General features: G+C 42.8%; 1 protein-coding gene across 1 annotated transcript in view; it reads left to right on the top strand.

The window, feature by feature from the left end:
* Window positions 1-1,085: 1,085 nt before the first annotated feature.
* The window catches only part of DIAPH1 (diaphanous related formin 1), a 99,112-nt gene continuing 80,178 nt past the window's right edge, over window positions 1,086-20,019 (top strand). The window contains 7 exon segments of the mRNA XM_060253953.1: window positions 1,086-1,106; window positions 9,103-9,261; window positions 9,811-9,912; window positions 12,183-12,313; window positions 12,515-12,601; window positions 13,153-13,216; window positions 16,259-16,398. Coding sequence (XP_060109936.1) covers window positions 1,095-1,106; window positions 9,103-9,261; window positions 9,811-9,912; window positions 12,183-12,313; window positions 12,515-12,601; window positions 13,153-13,216; window positions 16,259-16,398 — 695 coding nt within the window. The 5' untranslated portion in view covers window positions 1,086-1,094.

Below are 20,019 nucleotides of genomic sequence, written 5' to 3'. Positions count from 1 at the left end.
CTGTCCACTTGCATCCATGCTGAAGGACCGGGGAGATAAATGAGCAGGCACCTGAGGTCATCAGCAGGTGTGCAGCAGGAAGGGGTAGGGAGGGTAGACTAAGGCAGTGTGTGTGGGGGGATGCAGAGAGGTGGGGAGGGGAGGAAATGCTGATCTGAAGGATGAAAGGGAGGGAAAGCTGATCTGAGGGGGGAGAGGTCTGGTTGAGGCTGGCAGAAAGAGCTAATTTCCCCTTCTGTGCAGGTCCATCTCTTGTTTTTATCTTCCATCCCATTTCTCCTCCAGATGTTCTTTTTCTTGCACTTTGTTGTCAGAGAAGCTTTGTTTTACAGAACTAACATAAATGAGCATGTTTCTTAATATTACAAGTCCCTGAGCCTTGTTTGTACAGGGGAAGGCAGTTCAAAAGTCCCACTTATAAATAAATCAATAAAAAGGCTTTCTTGCATACACCTTTAGTCACGCAGCGAAGATCATTGTGCACAAAAAATCTGCACACCAATCAGAAGCCCTTCTGGGCAAAATCCCCACCTGGTCCCACCCACTTTTTAGAAATGCCTGGCAGGTGCCAGGAAAGGTTTTAGCAGGCTCCATGGTGCCCACAAGCACCACATTAGTTTACTCCCTTGCCAGTCTCAATATGAATGGTTTTTCAGCAAAATCCCCTGCACTGAGCACTCCGAAGAATGGGTCTGTCATTCAGGGCCTCTCCTCTGTGCTGGTCTCTACAGCTAAGCTCATGCACCTCTCCTTATGTAGATTTCAAACTCTTAAAACACCCTTTGCACTAGCCACCCTAAATGCTTCTCTGTGAAAACTGGAATCAATGAACCTTCAGGACCAAAGCCTTCTGCTGGCTCCTGTTTGGACTGCAGGCTGGTAGAAAAGCTCCTTTGGGTCTCACAACCTTAGGTGTAGCATTGGTGGGTGTTGATTCAGCCGTTTTCTCAAGGTGGAGATCAGCAGCACCCACTTTTTATGAACCCCCACCTGACCCCTTTCTCTTTCTGTTCACGGATTTTTCTTGTGTCACTGATTCGCCTCTTCCTCCTTCTCTCCCCCCCCCCACCCCGTCACAGAATCTGAAGCGGGTAATGGCAGATGAGGTAAGGATGATTCTTAATTTATTTTCTCCTCTTGTCTTTCCTTGCAATGAATTCTGTGTGCTGTCTCCTCTGTACTGTGTTGTGTGCCTCTGCCCTGAACCTCTCCTGCCTCCCAGTCATGGACATGCGATCTGAGTTTTCAAAAAGTTTTATTAGTTTCAGAAAAAGGCAGGGATGGGGAATGGGAAAAAACAAAAAACACAATACATTCTGGTATTATTTTGCATAGGAGTGCTTTCAAAAAGCTTAATTCTACAGTAATTTCTTTACATAAATTGTCCCCTATTATTTTGTCTCAGCTGCACAGAATCCATTTTCAAATTTTATAATATGCACCTTTTGTTAAAATTATCTAGTAATTTTGGCAATTCTAGTAAAGATAAATTTTATAATATAAAAGCCAGGAAAAAAAATAAGAAAAAATAAGTTCACATCAGAGAATCGTAAGAGTCTTGGTCATCGAACTGGGCATAGAGTTTCATCCAATATTTTCTTGCTTCTTCTTTAGATTTCCCAGCCAACAACTGGGATAAGAAGTCCAACTCTGCTGTTTCCAGAACTTTTCCCACCGAATCCATTTTCGTGGGGATTTCCTGAGATTTCCATCTCTGCGCCAAAAGGATCCTAGCTGCTGTATTAAAATGCGCCAACAAGTGTCTCATTTCTTTGGAATAGTCCTCAGGGAATATATTCAATAAAAATAGTTCTGGTTTGAAATGAATCTGTGTCTTCATGATCTTCTGTAGCATTTCATGCACCATTTTCCAATAGTCTTTCACAATCTCACTTGTCCACCACATATGGTAAAAGGAACCAGTCTGTTTAGTACATTTCCAACACTTGTTGGACATATTAGCATAAATCTTACACAGTTTCTGTGGTGTCAGGTACCATCTATAAAACATCTTATATAGATTTTCTTTGAAAGTTACTGATCTAGTTAATTTAACATTAAGTTTCCACAGTCTCTCCCAGTTTTCTAGTGCAATATTGTAGCCAAAGTTTTTTGCCCATTGAACCATACAGTCTTTTACAATTTCATCTTGTGTCTTCATTTGGAGTAGATATGTGTATAATTTGGAGATTAACTTTTCTTGTGGACCCAACAGAATTTTATCAAATACATATTGCTCTGTTTTAAAACCTGTCACTTTGTCTTTAACATATCTAGATTCGACTTGCATTCTCAACAACCAATTCATTTTGATATCCACATTTTCCAATTCTTCTTTGGTTTTCAGTCGATTGTCTTTTCCCAACAGGTTGTCATACCTATAATTCTGATTTAGTTTTAGGAGGTTTGGATGAGTAAATGCTTCTACTGGAGAAACCCATCTTGGAATTTTTTGATATATTCTCGTCTTTAACCCTGACCACGTATGATACAAAGATTTTCGAAACCAGTGGTTCTTAAAATAGGAGTGGCCTTCAAGTCTTTGATTCCACAAATATGCATGCCATCTCATAGTGAAATCATGTTCTTCTAATAGCAGTTGTCTCTTGTCATTCAGAAGTATCCAGTCTCTTACCCATAAAAGAGCAGATGCTTTATAATATAACTGCCAATCTGGCAGGCCCATGCCTGCTCTTAATTTAGAATCCTGCAATGTCTTTAATTTGATTCTAGGTTTTTTTGCCTTGCCAAACATATTTGGCAACCATCCTGTTCAGTTCTTGAAAGAATCCACTATTTAAAAATATTGGAATAGTTTGAAATAGGAATAGTAATCTTGGTAAAATATTCATCTTTATTAAGGCTATTCTTCCCATTAAAGATAAGTTTAAGTCGTGCCATTTTTCCAAGTCTTTTTAAATTTCTTTAAGTAGTTTATCATAGTTAAAGAAATTTAAAAAGACTTGGAAAAATGGAGGCACGATTGATTGCAACTGAGCAAGGGAGATCCTGCTTCCACGGAGGCTTTCAACATCACTGTCCAAAGCTATCAAGGCTCCCCCGCGGGCCACCTGAAGTAGTTTATCATAGTTATCTGCTTTTAGGTTGCTGCATCTATTTGAAATAACAATAGCTAAATATTTTTTTTCATACAAAAATCCTGATTTCTGCTGGAAGGATTGAATTTGTTCCATTGTTATATTCTTTGTCAAAAATTTGTTTTATAATAATTAGTCTTTAATCCTGCATATTGACCAAATTGTTTGATCTTGTTTATAAGACAATCGAGTCCATCGGTTGTTCTAATATAAAGACTAAATCATCAGCAAAGGCTCTGAGTTTATATTGTTCATCTTTTATCACAGCTCCCTTTATATTTGCATCTTCCCTTAATTTGCTTATTCAACATCTCCAAAGATAAGATGAAAAGGAGAGGTGACAATGGACAGCCTTGTCTTGTACCTTTTTGAATTTTAATAACATCTGTTAGTTTGCCATTCACTGTCACCCTTGCATTTTGTGAGGAATATATTGCTTCTACTACTCTCAAAAAAATTTCACCACACTCCCATGTCTTTCAATTGTTGTAACATAAAGTACCAACGAACATTTCTCAGCATCTAGACAAATTAAGGCCAATTGCTTCTCTGGATGACTCTCATAATATTCCAAAATGTTACAAACTGTTCTGATATTGTCTTTCAAATATCTTTTAGGGAGAAATCCTGCTTGATCATAGTGAATTATAGATGGTAAAACTTTCTTCAGATGTTGTGCCAATATTGCAGCACAGATTTTATAATCCATATTTAAAAGGGAAATTGGACGATAATTTTTAATGTCTTTCAAATCATTATTTTCTTTTGGAATCAAAGATATTGTGGCTTCTTGCCATGAAGCTGGTATTTGACCTTCATCTTGAATCTTTTCAATAAGGCGCTTAAATTTTTAAAAGCAAAGAGTCTTTATAAGTTTTATAGGATTCTGCAGGTAAACCGTCTGGGCCAGGAGTTTTTCCATTCTTTTTGAGATGTCATTGCCTCTCCAAGTTCTCTTATTGTTATTGGCTCATTTTAAATTTTTTTCTGTTCCTCTGTAAATTTGTTAAGGTTATTTAGATTAATATATTCTTCTAACTCTGTTTTCTGAACTTGCTTCTCTTCATATAATTTTTTATAAAACTGCTCCACAATTTGACATATTTCTTGCATTTGATTTTTCTCTTTATTGCTCTCATCTTTCAGTGTCATAATTATTCTTTTGGCCTTCTCTTTTCTCATCCTATAAGCCAACCACCTTCCAGGCTTCTTGGCATGTTCAAAATTTTTTTGTCTAGCATACCTCAGTTTAATCTTCATCTCTTCCATAAGCATTACATTCAATTTATGTTGCTTTTTTCACCTTTTTTTGGAATTCACATTTTGTTGGTTGTTTTTTTAAGATTCTTTTCAGCTTCTCTGACTTGTGACATTAAATTTTGGAAGTTTTCAGTTCTCTCTTCTTTTTCTTACTACTATATCTAATTGCAAGGCCCCTATAATAAGCTTTAGCAGTGTCCCAAACTACTTGCATCTTTACTTCTTGTGTTATATTCTGCTTGAAAAAGTATTCCATTTCAGCCTTGGATTCTTTAAGAAAGTCTTTATCTTTCAAGACAGAAGTATTTAAGTTCCATAATTTTCTCTTCCATAGACCTTTTAGTTTTGTCATTACGGGGCTATGAACTGAGATAACTCTTGTTTGAATTTCTCTGTCAACTAGATCTTTAATCAAACTTGCTGAAAGCCAACACATGTCATTTCTTGACCAGGTTTGGTGGTTGGAAGAATAATAAGTAAAGTCTTTAGAGTTGGGATATCTTGTTCTCCATACATCTACCAGATCCATTTCTTCTGCTAGTTTCCAAAAACTTACTGGTAGCTGAAGACCTTTACTTTTCATCTGTTTATACATTTTTTTTTATCCAATTGTCTATCCGAGACTGCATTAAAGTCTCCTATTAAACAATATTCTGCATACTCCAAATCTGATAATTTAAGACGCAAATCTTGAAAATTTTTTCCATTTGGGGCATAAATATTTGCAACTAAGATTTTTTTATTATCCACTGTGATTTCCACCAATAAAGTTCTTCCATCTTCAGAGGCAAATTGCAATTGTGAATTAAATTTATCTTTAATATATGTTGCCACTCTCCGTTTCTTATTATACTTGTCTGTTGCTGTGAATAAATTTCCCAATTTTTTGTTTTTCAAAAAGTGTTGGTCTTTCGTCAGAATATGGGTTTCTTGTAAGCAAATTATATCCATTTCCAATTTTGCCAAATAACTGATTCTGGATTTTAAAATTGGTTAAATTATATTTTAGTTATCCCCGAACTGTATAGGTGCAGAAAAGTTTTAAGTATTTTATTGTATTTTATGTATTTTAGGAGGGGTTTTACATGATGTGTTATAATTTTTATATTGGTCTATGACCGTAATAAAAAGTTCATTCATTCCTCCTTTTAGCAGGAGAATTAAGTCCATTCACATTAATTGAAACTATTGAAGCCATTATGGATTTAGATTATCATTATCTTTCTTATCCTTTTTGAGGTGTTGCCTTGTATGGTATCTCCGTGGTTCATTTGGATTTTCTTCCCCAGAACCTTCTCCCTCCTCCTCTTCATCCTTCTTTTCTTTGCCTTCTTTCCCAAAAATTCTGAGCTTTAAAGATGGAATTGATCCTGTATCTGTTCTCCTGGTATGTAAAAAGAAGGTCCTCTGGCATTAGCCACAAATAAGGTACTACTCTTCTTCTCACAAAGTCTGTTAACTCTTGGTATTCTCTCCTCTTTTGTCTCACAGGCCATGGAACCTCTCTCAGGATTTTCACCATTTTTCCAGCTGTCATCATCGGTCTATCTCTTATTTGTTTTAAAATGTCATCTTTGGTCCTCTTTCTTGTGAATCTCAAATGTACTTCACTGGGCAGTTTGTTTAGTTTTGTATAACTCAAAGGTATCCGTCTAACTTGGTCAAATTCTTCTTCCATCCTCTCAGAAGTCACCTGCAAAATTTCAGCCAAGGCTTCACTTAGAATTTTCTGTACATCTTCATTTTTCTCTTCTGGTATGTTTTGAAACCTCAACACATATGCAGCTCTGTCTACTTCCAGTTGTAAGAGTCTAGAATCTTGTAAACTCTGTTCTTTTTCTAGATGTTCCACCTTTTGAGTATTGTCACCTGACCCTCTAGTACTTTTAAAGCCTTGTTAGTCTCAGCTGTCTGTCTGGTGTTCTCTGAAAGCTCTTTTTTAATGTCTGCCATCTGTTCACCAATGTTATCTACTCTGCTTGTTAGCTGTACTATAGCAGTCATTAAAGCAGCTTGCATCTTTTTCATATCTCCTTGCATAGTCGTAAATTTGCCTGGTCCAGATGGAAGGTTAGGTGAAAGAAATGTTTGCTTTCCTTCTTTGTTGTCTTTTTTTTAACAGTTTCCTTGGGACCACTCATTCTTGTTGAAGTAAAGACACTCACAACCAAAAATCCAATAACTCCTCTTCCACGTTTGTTTTGAAACTCTATGTTTCTGTTTATACCAGATAAGCTAAGCTCCACCAAAGAATATCCTTATTATAAAGCAGTTCAAAAATGGAAGCAACCTTCTGGCCTCTATCAAGATAAGATTTTTAAGATATTGGATTTATATCCCGCCCTCCATTCCGAAGAGTCTCAGAGCGGCTCACAATCTCCTTTACCTTCCTCCCCCACAACAGACACCTTGTGAGGTGGGTGGGGCTGGAGAGGGCTCTTACAGCAGCTGCCCTTTCAAGGACAACCTCTGCCAGAGCTTTGGCTGACCCAAGGCCATACTAGCAGGTGCAAGTGGAGGAGTGGGGAATCAAACCCGGTTCTCCCAGATAAGAGTCTGTACACTTAACCACCACACCAAACTGGCTCTCAGTTTGTATTAGCCAAAACAATACTAAAAATAATAAGTTTGTATTAGCCAAAACAATACTAAAAATAATAATAAACACCCCTTTTCAGTTCACCACAATAGATAGCCAATTGGGAAAACAGCTCAGTTCAGTTCAGTGGTTCTGCAGCCATTGCCTGTTATGTGAAGCAAAGCTAGTTCAATTGTAATCCAAATCACCACCAGGTCTTCCAGCTAAATTCCAGGTATACAATCTGCAAGGTGTAAATCTGTAATCCAGGGCTAATTACCCTATTTGTAATCCAAAAATGGAACCCAAATTCAAACTATAAACCAGTAATCCAAAAAAAGAAAAAAAAGAAAACCAGCACACCCAAAAATAAAGGCAAAAAGAACAAATGCATAAAACAAAAGGTCAATAATCCAGGTACAGAGGCTACAAAGTGTAAATCTGTAGTCCAGGGCTGATTACCCTATTTGTAATCCAAACATGAGCCCCAAAAACAAACAGAAAATCAGTAATCCAGACAAAAAGGAGGGAAAACCAGCAAATCCAAAAATAAAAGCATACAGGTGCACAAAAAAACAAAATCCCAAACAAAAAACCTTTAAAACCATATCCAAAAAATAATCCAACCACAGATGTACACAAAACAAATAAAAAGAAGTAAAATACCATTTAAAATGCTTATATCCACAAAAATAGAAATCATTTTTTAAAAAAAATGTAGAATGCTCTTCTTACAACCAGAGATCCTACTGTGTCTTGTAATCAATATCAGGTACCCACCAGCTTTTAATAGTTTCTTAGAGTTTTTATAAATTCAGTCAAAGCACTTGAACTTGCACTTCAAAGTATTTTTAAACCAGCCAACTTTCACATCCAAGTGCACTTGTCAGCAAACATCTTCCCCAAGAAGCAAAGCATTTTCGTCCCCCAAAGGGAGTTTAAGACAAGTCATTTAAATTCAGCCATTCATTACAAGTTGATGAAATCTCTTACCGTAGGTATTTTCAGTATATCAGGTTGGGCAGACTTTTGCAAGCCTTGGAAAAGAAAGAGGGAGAATTCCACCCCCCTTCTCAGTCTCTTGCCCTACTTAAAATCTGCTCCTGATTCTTCTTTTTCCTGCAAATGCTACCAATCCAAATGGGAATAAGGGGAAAAAACACTTACAGCAATAGTAAGATCGATGTCCTTTATCTTGAAAATACGAAGCTTGGAAGTTTGGAATGTAAGGTGATGGAAAGGGGAAGAAGAAGCCGGTGGCTGACCCCCTTGCCATCTAAAATGGCGATTGGCATGGTGAGGCTTGAGAAAAGCGGGATCGGGGAACAGCCACTTCTGCTGATATCCCCGATCTACCGCTCAGTCCTCCTGCCTTCTGGGACCCTTCCTGGTCCCCAGAGCTGAGTTGTCCTTCGAGGGAGACCCCTCAAAGATGCCGATTTGAAAGCAGCTCAGGACGCATCGGTCCAAGCCGCTTTCAACCCCATGCCGCCGAAACCGGAAGTCCCGGACATGCAATCTGAAGAGAAACCAGAGAATCTGATGACCCTTGCTGCCTTGTACCCAGGGCTTTTTTTGAGCAGGAATGCACAAGAACACAGTTCCGGCTAGCTTGACATCGGGGGTGTGGCCTAATATACAAATAAGTTCCTGCTGGGCTTTTTTAAAAAAACAAAAAAGGCCCTACTTGTACCAAAGTGTTTGCTTGGGGGATGGTCCAGTTTCTTCTCTGGGCTGAGGCGTGTGCCCACCTCTGCTTTCCTCCTTTGTGCTACTATTGGCTAAATGGTCAGTCTGTCCTCTTAGAGAAGGCTGATTTCTGTGTGGTCACATTTCTTCCTTGTTGCCAGCTTGGGCCTTCTCCGGACTGAACATTCTTGCTGATTCCTTGGAAAACTTTGTAACCCTGAAATCAGCTATTGTTCATGGCCCTTCAGGGAAAGGAGGAGTGACCTCTGTGTGACAGTTAGCCCTCCCTGTAAGAGAGGTGTCACAAGCTTCAAGGGCCATCAGTTGCTGCTTGCAGAGCCAGCCGAGCCCATCTCTTTGCCTGTGCATTGCCCAAGCTTTTGTAAGCTGCTCATGAGCCCGTTTTTGTTGGGTGTGACAATATGGATGGACGCTGAGTGTTGTTGTTTTTTTTTTAATTTTCTTTTCCATATTCAGCTGGAGAAATTTACCAGCATGAGGATAAAGAAGGAGAAAGAAAAGCCCGGTGTGGCTCATAGGAATTCCTCTGCTGCCTATTCAGAAGTTTCTGGTGCAGGTCAGATGCTGCAGGAAATCTCAGACGAGGATGTGCTGATGCTCTTTGAACAGATGCTGGTAAGTTTCTGCTCCTGATTAAATGTTGGGGAGGGGAGGCAGTGGAGGGGAGGGAGTCAATTTTTGCCTTTCCAAGCTACAAGAATGCTTGCCAGGTTGTATTTATGAAACACAGCGACCTCTGAGACATGGAGCAGGGCCATGAAGCAGTTGGGAACTGTCAAGACCAGAGCAGAACTTCCTAGCCGCTCCCTGGGCATGAGATTTTCCAGCACAGAGCTCAAAGCAGTGCCATCTTAGCTAGAGAAGTGCATGTCCCCTTTCCCTGTGGTTTGTCCACTGGCAGTATCGTGTTTGGCTTAATGAGCCTCAGGGATGGCAGAATTCTTTCTCGTCTCCTCATCTGAATTGAATCTTGGGTCAATTCCCCCCCAAGCCCCCTTCCCCCAAAATCCTAAATGTAGGGTCCATTTAGAAAAGAGAGACAGAATGAAGCATGTAGAGAAGTCAGTATGTTTCCTTCTGAAGATTTTGACATGCATTGCCTTTGTCTAAGGGGCGAGTCTCTTCTTGGGTAAAGAGGATGTGTTCTCTGGCTTTCTTCTATAGCTGGATATGAATCTGAATGAAGAGAAACAGCAACCTCTAAGGGAGAAGGACATTGGCATCAAGAGAGAGATGGTCTCCCAGTACCTGCATACTTCCAAAGCTGTGAGTTGTTACGGTCTGTAAACTGAGGCTGGCTAGCCTAATCCGGAAAGCACCTCTAGGGCTTCGCCTCCTTCTTTTTGGACAGCAGCCACCTTACTGCAACATTTAAATAGTTAATGGCAGATTCAGAAGGCTCAGGTTTCAAAAACCCACAGTTCAAGAAGTGGATGCTCAAAGGCTGGGAGAAGTTTTTTAAAAAGTCTGGTTTGGTGCGTGTCTGGAGTCGGCCATGTCATTGCCTAACGTGGCTTTCAAACATTTCTGCTGGTCTCCTTTCTCTGCAGTGGGGATCCGAAGCAGCTTCACTTGTTCTCCTTTCCTCCATCTTATTCTCACAGCAGTGCTGCATAAAAATCCTTGCCTCTCCCTCTAGTTCAGTGTGTTATAAAACCTTAGGAAAGGTTACTAAAGAAACTGCGAGTTGTGTAAAGCAGAATATTACAAAACAGAGCTTCCCAGATCAAAAAGTGAATATGTGGGGGGTGACATGATAGAGGTTTACAAGATAATGCATGGGATGGAGAAAGTAGAGAAAGAAGTACTTTTCTCCCTTTCTCACAATACAAGAACTCGTGGGCATTCGATGAAATTGCTGAGCAGACAGGTTAAAACGGATAAAAGGAAGTCCTTCTTCACCCAAAGGGTGATTAACATGTGGAATCCACTGATACAGGAGGTGGTGGCGGCCACAAGTATAGCCACCTTCAAGAAGGGTTTAGATAAAAATATGGAGCACAGGTCCATCAGTGGCTATTAGCCACAGTGTATGTGTGTATATAAAATTTTTTGCCACTGTGTGACACAGAGTGTTGGACTTGATGGGCCGTTGGCCTGATCCAACATGGCTTCTCTTATGTTCTTATGTGATATAAGAGCACTACAGTGCCCAGATTGTATAAATATTTATTTATTTTTATAATCCACATTCCTTTGTGCCAAAACTGCTTCCATCATCATAAAAACAATGTAATCTAATAAAAATTCTGCCATGTAGAATAAAGCAGCAAAGTCAACATGCCAAACAAAGCAAAAAAGCTTGACAAGCATTTGGGGGAGGGAGCCCCATGGCACAGAGTGGTAAAGCTGCAGTACTGCAGTCAGCGCCCTCTGCTCACAACCTGAGTTCGATCCCAGTGGGAAGCTGGTTCAGGTAGCCAGCTCCAGGTTGACTCAGCCATCTATCTTTCCGAAGTCGGTAAAATGAGTACCCAGCTTGTTGGGGGGAAAGTGTAGATGACTGGGGAAGGCAATGGCAAACCACCCCGTAAAAAGTCTGCCGTGAAAACGTTGTGAAAGCAACATCACCCCAGAGTCGGAAACGACTGGTGCTTGCACAGGGGACTTTTCCTTTATCTTCCCTGAATCTCAGTTTGTGAACACTGAACCAGGTAAAGTCTGTTCCCGACTTTGGCTCGTGTTCAAAGTCGGTGCCCGTCCCTAGTGTGGAGTAACATGCAAAACTGTGTTTCAGGGGGAGAAGATAGTTATTAATAAGTGCTTTGATCAGTAAACTTTGAGATTTCAGAACTGTATCTTCCCCCAGTTTTTACATGTATCCTCTAATATCAGGAAGATACATGCATGGGTATTGTGTAATCCCTGAAGGTTCTGTACATAGGCCCAGGATACCCTTTCACCTGTTCGCAGTCTTGGCATTCAGAGCAGGGATTAACTATAGCTCAGATTTCCTTAGACCTTCCCAAAGAACTTACTTTTTTGTAGTGAAAAGGGGGGGGGGGCTTGAGAAAAGTTGGCCCTTAATGCTTCCTTGGTCCTTTAATCGTCGTCATAGATTTGGGGGGCGGTGAGGGCTGGGTCATTATCTGTACCTTTGGTGAATGAGACATTCTGCATATGCTTGCATTCATTCGCAAGCATAAGCAACAGCAAAGGGTGACACTGCCTGAGTACTAATTTAACTCTGTCCTCCCCCGTGGTCCCATCTACTCCTGAAGCAAATTTCCTACTGCAGACATAAGGATGTGATTTTAAAAAAATAGTAATAAGTTCTCACTCAGATTTTTCTGTCTGCTGCTGACATTAAAGAAGAGAGGAAGCAGGCAAGAACTTTGGACTTGACTTTACATTCACCACTTATTGTGAGAGAAGACTTCTGTTTAAGAATCTTCATTCTGTATAGTTGTTACTCTGTTCCTTCCATCCAGTTAAAAACTAACAGATGTTGCAATAGGAAAAGATGGCTTGCGGTCGCCTTTTTTGGTTTGAGGAGGAGAGCTGCCCTGATCACCACTGTCCTCTCTCTCCTGCAGGGAATGAGTCAAAAGGAGAGCTCCAAATCTTCAATCATGTATATCCAGGAGCTGAAATCTGGTCTCCGAGATGCCCAGCTGCTCAATTGTTTGGAGTCTCTGCGGGTCTCTCTCAATAATAATCCTGTCAGGTAAAAGTCTGACTCTTTGGAAAGCTACATTTGTTCATATACAAGTGAGTGAGTGTGCCGGTGCTTACACCCATTCACATGCATGGAGCACAGAGAAGGTAAAAATGGTGCAGCAAGAGGGTCTAGAGGGTGACTGATGATGGTTAATGTGCAGACTCCTTTACACTTTACTAAGCTGTGTTTGTTGTACCATTATTTCAGTTGGGTGCAAAATTTTGGAGTGGAGGGTCTGAATTGCTTGCTGGACATACTGAAAGGTTTACATGATGTGAAGGAAGAGGCTTCCAGGTAAGATGTTGAATTAAAGCTCTTTAAATAACACTGAGTACCAGTAGAGCTTCTTTTCTCTAAATAAGTACAGATTGTAAGCTTGTCCTAGTTATGTTTTACTTGTACTTCGTAAATGGGTTAGTTCCAGGGAATGGTTTTGCTTTGGGAAGACATTTAAGATGTGTGGTGCAAGGTTTTCATTTATTTATTTTACTTATTTAAAACACTGATAAGCCACCTTTCTACATGAATAAGGTACCCAAGGATTGTGTGCATGCTGGCTGCAGCCAGTTTTTAAATGGTGTGTTTTGTGTGGCTTTTTTTTTGGGGGGGGGGATGCGGGAAGAACATGAAGGAATTGGGATAAGTAAAATATCTAAGTAGATGAAAAAGTGGAACTTTTGTATATTGTCTTATCTCAATGTCATCTCCCCCCCGCCCACTCAAGTTCTTTTGGAGTTTTTAGCTGAGTATCTATGCCTGCTGGGGGCTTATGTGGGCATGGCAAGAAAGTGGTGTTATATCATTATCCAGGAATACTCACCTGGTCACATCTTCTCATTTCCTAGCCACTACGACACCCGGATCAAGCATGAGGTCATCAGATGCTTAAAGGCTTTCATGAACAATAAGGTGAGTCTCCAGTTTTCCCACCTATTTATGCATTGCTGTTTCCTGTGTTTTTAGACTCAACTGGCATATTTTAGACTCAGTTGGCAAAGTGTGGAGCATAGCTCAGCACTGCACAGCAATAAAATAATAAAAAGACAGTATGTGTTTCAGACTTGCAGTCTAAGAATGGAGACTGAAAGGCAGAAGAAGAAAAGGAAAGGTAGAAGCTTAGGACAGTTACAGGAGAAACCTGTCAAGAACCGTCTTTTGTATGGATGAGAACTGGGGATGTTGAAACAATATACTTATATGTATCTACCAAGTGGGAAGAGGTGGGAAAGGAAACAGTAGTGATAGTTTATGTTTCATAACTAGATTGTTGCTAGGTTGGGAGGAGGAGGGGTGTCATGTGGCCCTGAGGATAAGACTCTTATATCTTAAAACCAAAAGACTCCAGGTTAACATAAAACAAAATAAAACTTTATTTGTACAATAAGCATATTGGTTTCGAGATGTTTATAGCTTCATTCTTCAGTGAATAATACCCTATTTGCTGGCGTATAAGACTACTTTTTTGCCCTGAAAAACATGCCTCCAAGTGGGGGGGGGTCGTCTTATACGCCGGGTGCACTTCAGTTGGGATAGACATAGCTGCCCATAGTGGCCTCCCGAAGCTCGCCCGGTGCCCATAGTGGCCTCCCGATGCCCGCCCACCTCATTCTACATACCGTCCAGTATCGCACGGTATCCAGCGCGGCCGTGGTGGTTCATCAGCGTGGCTGTGGCGAGAATCAGCAGTGAGACAGGGGTGCTAGCCTTTTCGGTGTGACCGGCCCGTTCTGCTCGGCGGGAAGCAGCGGCGCTCCGGCCCGCCCCTTGTCTACGCAGAGCTCGCACATGCGCACTTGCGCACTAGTGCCGGTCACAGGGAGATGCAGGGGCGGGCCGGAGGCACTGCGGTCACGCTGCGGTCGTACAATGGTGTGCGGAAGAGGGGGTAGTCTTATATGGCGAGTATATAACAAACTCTATATTTTGAGTGGAAATGTTGGAGGGTCGTCTTATACGCCCAGTCGTCTTATACGCCGGCAAATACGGTAATAATCTTCTGACTGAGGTGTCTCTCTTTCACACACCTCACTCTCAAATCCTCCTTTCCCTAACTCAACTTCCTGACACCTTCTGTCTCTCCCACTCATATAATACTCTGACAATATTAGGTTTTGGCTTTCTGTCTAGCCCCTAATATGTCCTTTAAAATATTCTACTTTTCTTCCCTATGGGATTCTAATCGACTTCTTCTCAGATTCTGTCAACTGCTGATTGACCATAACTGACTGTTAACTGCTGTCATTCTGCTGAGTCAACTGCATGTCTCTCTCTCTCTCTCTCCCCCTCCACACTCGTACTTAGCTCCGCCCACATTCTCTCAGTCACCAACCAATCACCTTACTCACTTATTCCCCCTCTTTCTCCACTACACCTCACCAACAATTAAAGGAACACACATATACAAATTAAAACCATTCAAGGGCAGTACTCTCTGTTTGCCTTTCCAATTGGGAAATGAGAGGAGTAAAGAAGTGGAAGCATTGAGAACGAGGAAATATTTCTACAAAATGCAAAAAGCAAGGTGCAGCCTATAGAGAGAAGAAGAGTGAATGGGAAACTTGATCACTACGATGAGTAGCATAACTGCAAGGAGAAGCAAAGCCGAAGGAAAGAAAAGGAGTGGTCAAGGGGCTGAGCAGAAAGTCCAGAAAGAAAAAACTCACTTTAGAGAGCAAACAAGAGCCCTGGTAGTATCAGTATAATGTAGAGTGCAGAGTTTAGGTATGTTGAACAGATAAAAACAGCAACTACAGAGATTAATCAGAGATCATTTCAAAATTATGATAACAAAGATGAATATAAAGGGACATTCTGTCGATGAAACAAGGAGAGGAAGAAGTGGATGGGTAGGGAAGGGGGAAAAGCAGCTCTGTTTTTAAAAGTTCAGTTTAAGAAAACAGGAAGACCTTCCTTGAAAGAAGGGAGAAAACAAAGCTGAAAAATATTAGTTTGAAAGGAGCAAGACTGGAAATAGTTTACAACTGAAGTGTTCTATCAGTGAAAATTAATAAGTAGTTTGAACCGAAAGGATGGATATTATGTACAGGAAAGGGGGGGGGGGGGAAGAAAAGTTCAAGGTAGAACTCTGTGGAGTCACCAATGTTAGGGGAAATCTTGAGAAAAATGGTGTTGGAAAAAAGCCACAATAGACAAAAATTTGTCTTCTTAGTTTAGAGTGTTATCAACAGAGGTGTCAACATCCAGGTCAGTGCACACACACACAGACACACAACTGAGAAAAGAAAAAAAATGTTCCTACCATTATCAGAGCAGTTGGAATGGTGACAGCCAAACCAGATTGAAATAGTGAGAAAGTGAAGGAGGAGACTGGGAGAGAAGCCTGTGTCTGAGAAATTTAAAAAATTGAAGTGGGAGATGGAAGTGTTGATTTTGAATAATGAAAAGTAATGATTTATGACAGAGAGTGTGAAGCTAGAAAAATTAAAAGCTAGAAAATTAGAAATGAGGCAGAAAAAAAAAAACGATGACCAGGGGATGATTGATGGCAGGATAGAAGGGGTACAGATTTTTGAGGAGGCGTATAAGATACACAAAAATAAAATTTTAAAAAGATAACTTGAAATAACATATAAGAGAAAGAAGGGGAGGGGGAAGGAAGGTGGAGGAGAATGAGCAGAAGAACGAGGAATGAATGGACAGTGGCTGGCTGGACCTCCCATGGATGGCTCCTGTCTCTTGCTGAACATCTGCCTACCTATGATGTTCAGGACAAATGCTGAGCTCTACTGGGAGGCTTCAAGCTGACAGTGGCCTGTCTGCTCAGCAGGTGGTCTCCAGGTGGTCTTTGAAACACCCCTGCTATCTCTAGCTGTGACTTTCCATTCTAGCAATCCCCCTTCAGGCTTTCCCAGTCTAGACATGTGCTATATGGATCTGTGCTAGATTGGCCAATTCACCAGCGCTGACATTTTTTGTGGGTTCTCCTTTTAGTTTGGAATTAAAACTGTGCTTGAAACGGAAGAGGGCATCCTGCTTTTGGCAAGAGCTGTTGACCCCAAAGTCCCTTCCATGATGATCGATGCTGTCAAGTTGCTTTCGGCCCTCTGCATCCTGCCTCATCACGAGGCCTTGTGAGTGACTATGGGTGGTCCAGGGCACTATTATTTCTGTGGCACACTTGCGGAAGGGTGGGCTCTGCATTTGGGCCCCCTTCAGAATGTAAAGATCAAAGCATACTTCTAAAATCCATATTATAAATATACATTTTTTTTTTATCATTGTTCTTAACAGAAATTTCTAGAAATGTCCAAATTCTCAAAACCTCCAGTAGTTTTCCCTATACACTCTTGATGATGACAACTTCTTCCCACTAGATCGGTGTGGGGAACGTCAGGCCCGAGGGCCGTTTATGACCCTCGAGATCACTTGGTCTGCCCCTCAGGGATTGCTGGGCTGAGCCCCTCCCCCCTCTCTCTCATGGGCATTGTGAAGGACTGCTGCTGGGGTATGTGGGTGCCTTTAAAGGTCTGCTGGGAGCAGCTGAAGAAAAGGAGGCGGCCTGGCAGGGGTGGGGGGTGGGAGCCAGCTACCACCAGTTCCATTTACATGTGATTATCCCAGTTGGTGTGGCCTAATATGCCAATGAGTGTGTGACCTAATGTGCTAATATTAGGGGATGTGGTCTAATATGCCTGGACCTAGGCATTTGCCTAGGGCAGCAGGCCGGGGTGTGCGTGCGCTGAATTAGGCTCTCCCCACGTGACTTCAAATAGAAAAACAATGCTTTGCATTAATTTTGCCGGCCTGAATCGTTCTCTCAGGGCAGAGCGCTGTTATTTAAGTTGATAATTTTGTATGGCCCGCAAATGATATTATAAATATCCAAATGGCCCTTGGTAGAAAAAAGGTTCCCCACCCCTGCACTAGATTTTCCCAGAGAGATCACATTCAAGACATTCTTGATGTAGAAAGAGAAAACTGGAAAATAGAACAGGCACACATAGGAAGAAACATCACTCTATTCAGCCACCCCAAGAGCAAATCCCTACAAACCACAAAGATTCCTGGGGGGAGTCAGAGATTCCTGTACAGGTCCTCAGGAATATCTGGTGACTTTGAAGTCTCTAACTTACCTCAAGAATGATCATCCATTTATTAACTTCACATTGGAACATCTCTTCAGCCCAGCCCTCTGACCTTTTATGTGTGTGGAGAGGAGGTTGTTGATTTATGTAAGCATTTCTCTTTTCTTGATCAAAAACACCACCTGAGGAATATACAAAAAACAGTTTTTGCAAGCTGAGTCTGCACATCCAGGCCTCTTGTGCAGCCCTCTGAACGTGGCAGTTTCAAGGCTGTGATGAGTGTCCCGTTCTAGTACTATTGTTTTTAAGCAGAGAATTACATTTTGGAGTTGGTCTTTAAAGCCCCTTGATTAGTAAGGCACAGCACATCAGTGATTTTAATTGATCTTCTTCGTGGTCTCTGTGCAGTCCCACACATGGGTCTTGCCGCAGGCGACGGATCCGTACCTCGGAGCTCCAATAGCTCGTTTATAACGTCTTTTGGCGCGCTTTCCTCCCGCCCTGGGGAGCAGGCAGCGACTGCGCATGCCTGGAGCGGGGGGAGAGCGCCTATTCCACTCAGTTTCTTCCCTTCCGCCGCCCGGACAACACCTACCTCGTTGCGTTCCTCCTCTGGCTCGTCTCTTGGTATCGTACTACTCCTCCCTTTTCTTCACTATTTACTCTATTTTTTCCTTCTTCGTCCCATTAATATAAAAAAAAAAAAAAAAAAAGGTTACCCGATTCTGCGCTTCAGCCTTTTTTCTTTCTACCCCCCCCCCCCCTCTTCTCGTCTCTCCCTTCCCTCCTTCCCCTGTCCGGAACGAATGGAAGGGAAAATCACCTTTAAAAGGTGCAGGCAGTGTGGTTCTAAAATTCCGTCCTCGGACGGTCATTCACTCTGCCTTTTTTGCTTGGGGGAATCCCACAGAACCGATAACTGCCACCACTGTGCTTGCTTCGGCAAGCAGGCGCGCAAGAACAGAGCAGCCCGCCTTCGTAGTTTCCTCATGGAATCCTCTCTACGCGCAGTGTCTACTTCAGATCCGCCGCCTCCCCCACTGAGAGCGGGAGATTCGGCAACTTCGGCCCTTCCTACCGTACCTAGGAAGCATAAGTCCGATAAAAAGGCTTCTAAGCACTCTGAGGGTCACAAGGCGCCCAAACAGACTCGTCATGGCGAATCGAGCCTGTCGAAGCCACACCACTCGGGCCCGAAAACCTCCAGCCCGACCACTTCGGCGCCTAAGAAGCATCACGACCCGTCGGCTTCTACCTCCGTGCATACTTCCGCCTTTGCTACGGCTGCGCAATCGTCCGCATCGACCGCCCAAACGGCCTCCGCGCAATCGAATCCGATTCTACCTATTGAACTCTCGGCTCCTTCCGATGTTATCTCGGAAATGCCTCGCCTCACTCAACCCTCTATCGAAGTGATTCCGATTGGCTCGAGATCGCCCTCGGTTCACAGCCTTCCTCCTGATGATATCCTCGACACCGAGGCTCCACTTCTCGGACCCGAATCCTTCCTCGACGTCACAACGCCAGTGCAGAAGGACATTACGACTCCATTGCTTAAAGACACGGCAGCACCACTGCTAAAGGAGTCCTCGACACAAGTTTCCTCTCATCGGCTCCGACCTGGATCCCCACGGGCCCGCTCTCGCTCGCGGTCTCCGCTTCGTCCGAGATCTCCGTTCAGAGATCGTCCCTACTCTCCGCATCGATCTCCGCGTCGTCACGACTACCAGGACCCTCGCCGTGATCGCTCCCGGTCCCGGTATGGTGACTACCACCGTGACTACCCACGAGACCGTTCTCCTTCTCGGTCTCCATCACCTCGACTTCACTCGCGCTACCATCGGTACCTGCGTTCACCATCGCACCACAGCTATAGGCATCTCTCCGACTTCGATCCCGAGCCTCTCCCCAGAGATGTTTATATGCCTCGACTCAGGGATTATTATTCACCCGGAACCCGCGACTACTACCGTTCACGCGACCAACGATCTCCTTATTACCGCCACCTGTCACCAGATTGCTACGATGATTACCAACACTACTACTCTCCCCGAGAAGAACCAAACCCTCGCACCCGAGATGATGCGGCAGCCCTTCGGACCCGAGACGTCTTCGACTCCCAGACTGCACCTGTGCAGCCTCCCGTGATTCCTCGAAACCGAGATTCTTCCAGAACAGCATCCGCATCGGTTTCCAAGCCACCGGCTTCGCCACTCAAGCGTCCCCGGGACCCTTCACCTGTTGAACCCAAGTCTCCACAACGTCCCCTCTCGGCTTCGGATAGAGACACTTCTGATCATTCCGACTCCGAGGAGGCCCCTGCCTCACCCTCATCCGACCAGCCTCCTAGGCTTTCACCATCCGACAGTTCTAAGGCCTACCTGAATCTCATTACAACCATGGCTTCCGCACTAAACATCCCTATGTCCTCCGACTCACCAAAAGTTTCGGACGTGGTCCACGACCTAGTCCGCGCAGATTTTCCAGATAGCTCCACGCTTCCTATGCTCCCTGTACACCTTGAAGGCCTCCAGGAAGCCTGGGAGAAGCCGGCTTCGATCCCTACACTTTCTCGCCGCCTGGATTCTCTTTATAGGGTGCACGTAGCTGACTGCAAATTCCTCGCATCTCACCCGGCACCCAACTCTGTCGTTGTTCATTCCGCCA

The sequence above is a fragment of the Heteronotia binoei genome, chromosome 14 (assembly GCF_032191835.1).
Source record: "Heteronotia binoei isolate CCM8104 ecotype False Entrance Well chromosome 14, APGP_CSIRO_Hbin_v1, whole genome shotgun sequence".
Classification (NCBI taxonomy): domain Eukaryota; kingdom Metazoa; phylum Chordata; class Lepidosauria; order Squamata; family Gekkonidae; genus Heteronotia; species Heteronotia binoei.
The sequence above is the reverse complement of the archived record's forward strand: the minus strand, read 5'-3'. Positions and strand labels throughout refer to the sequence as shown.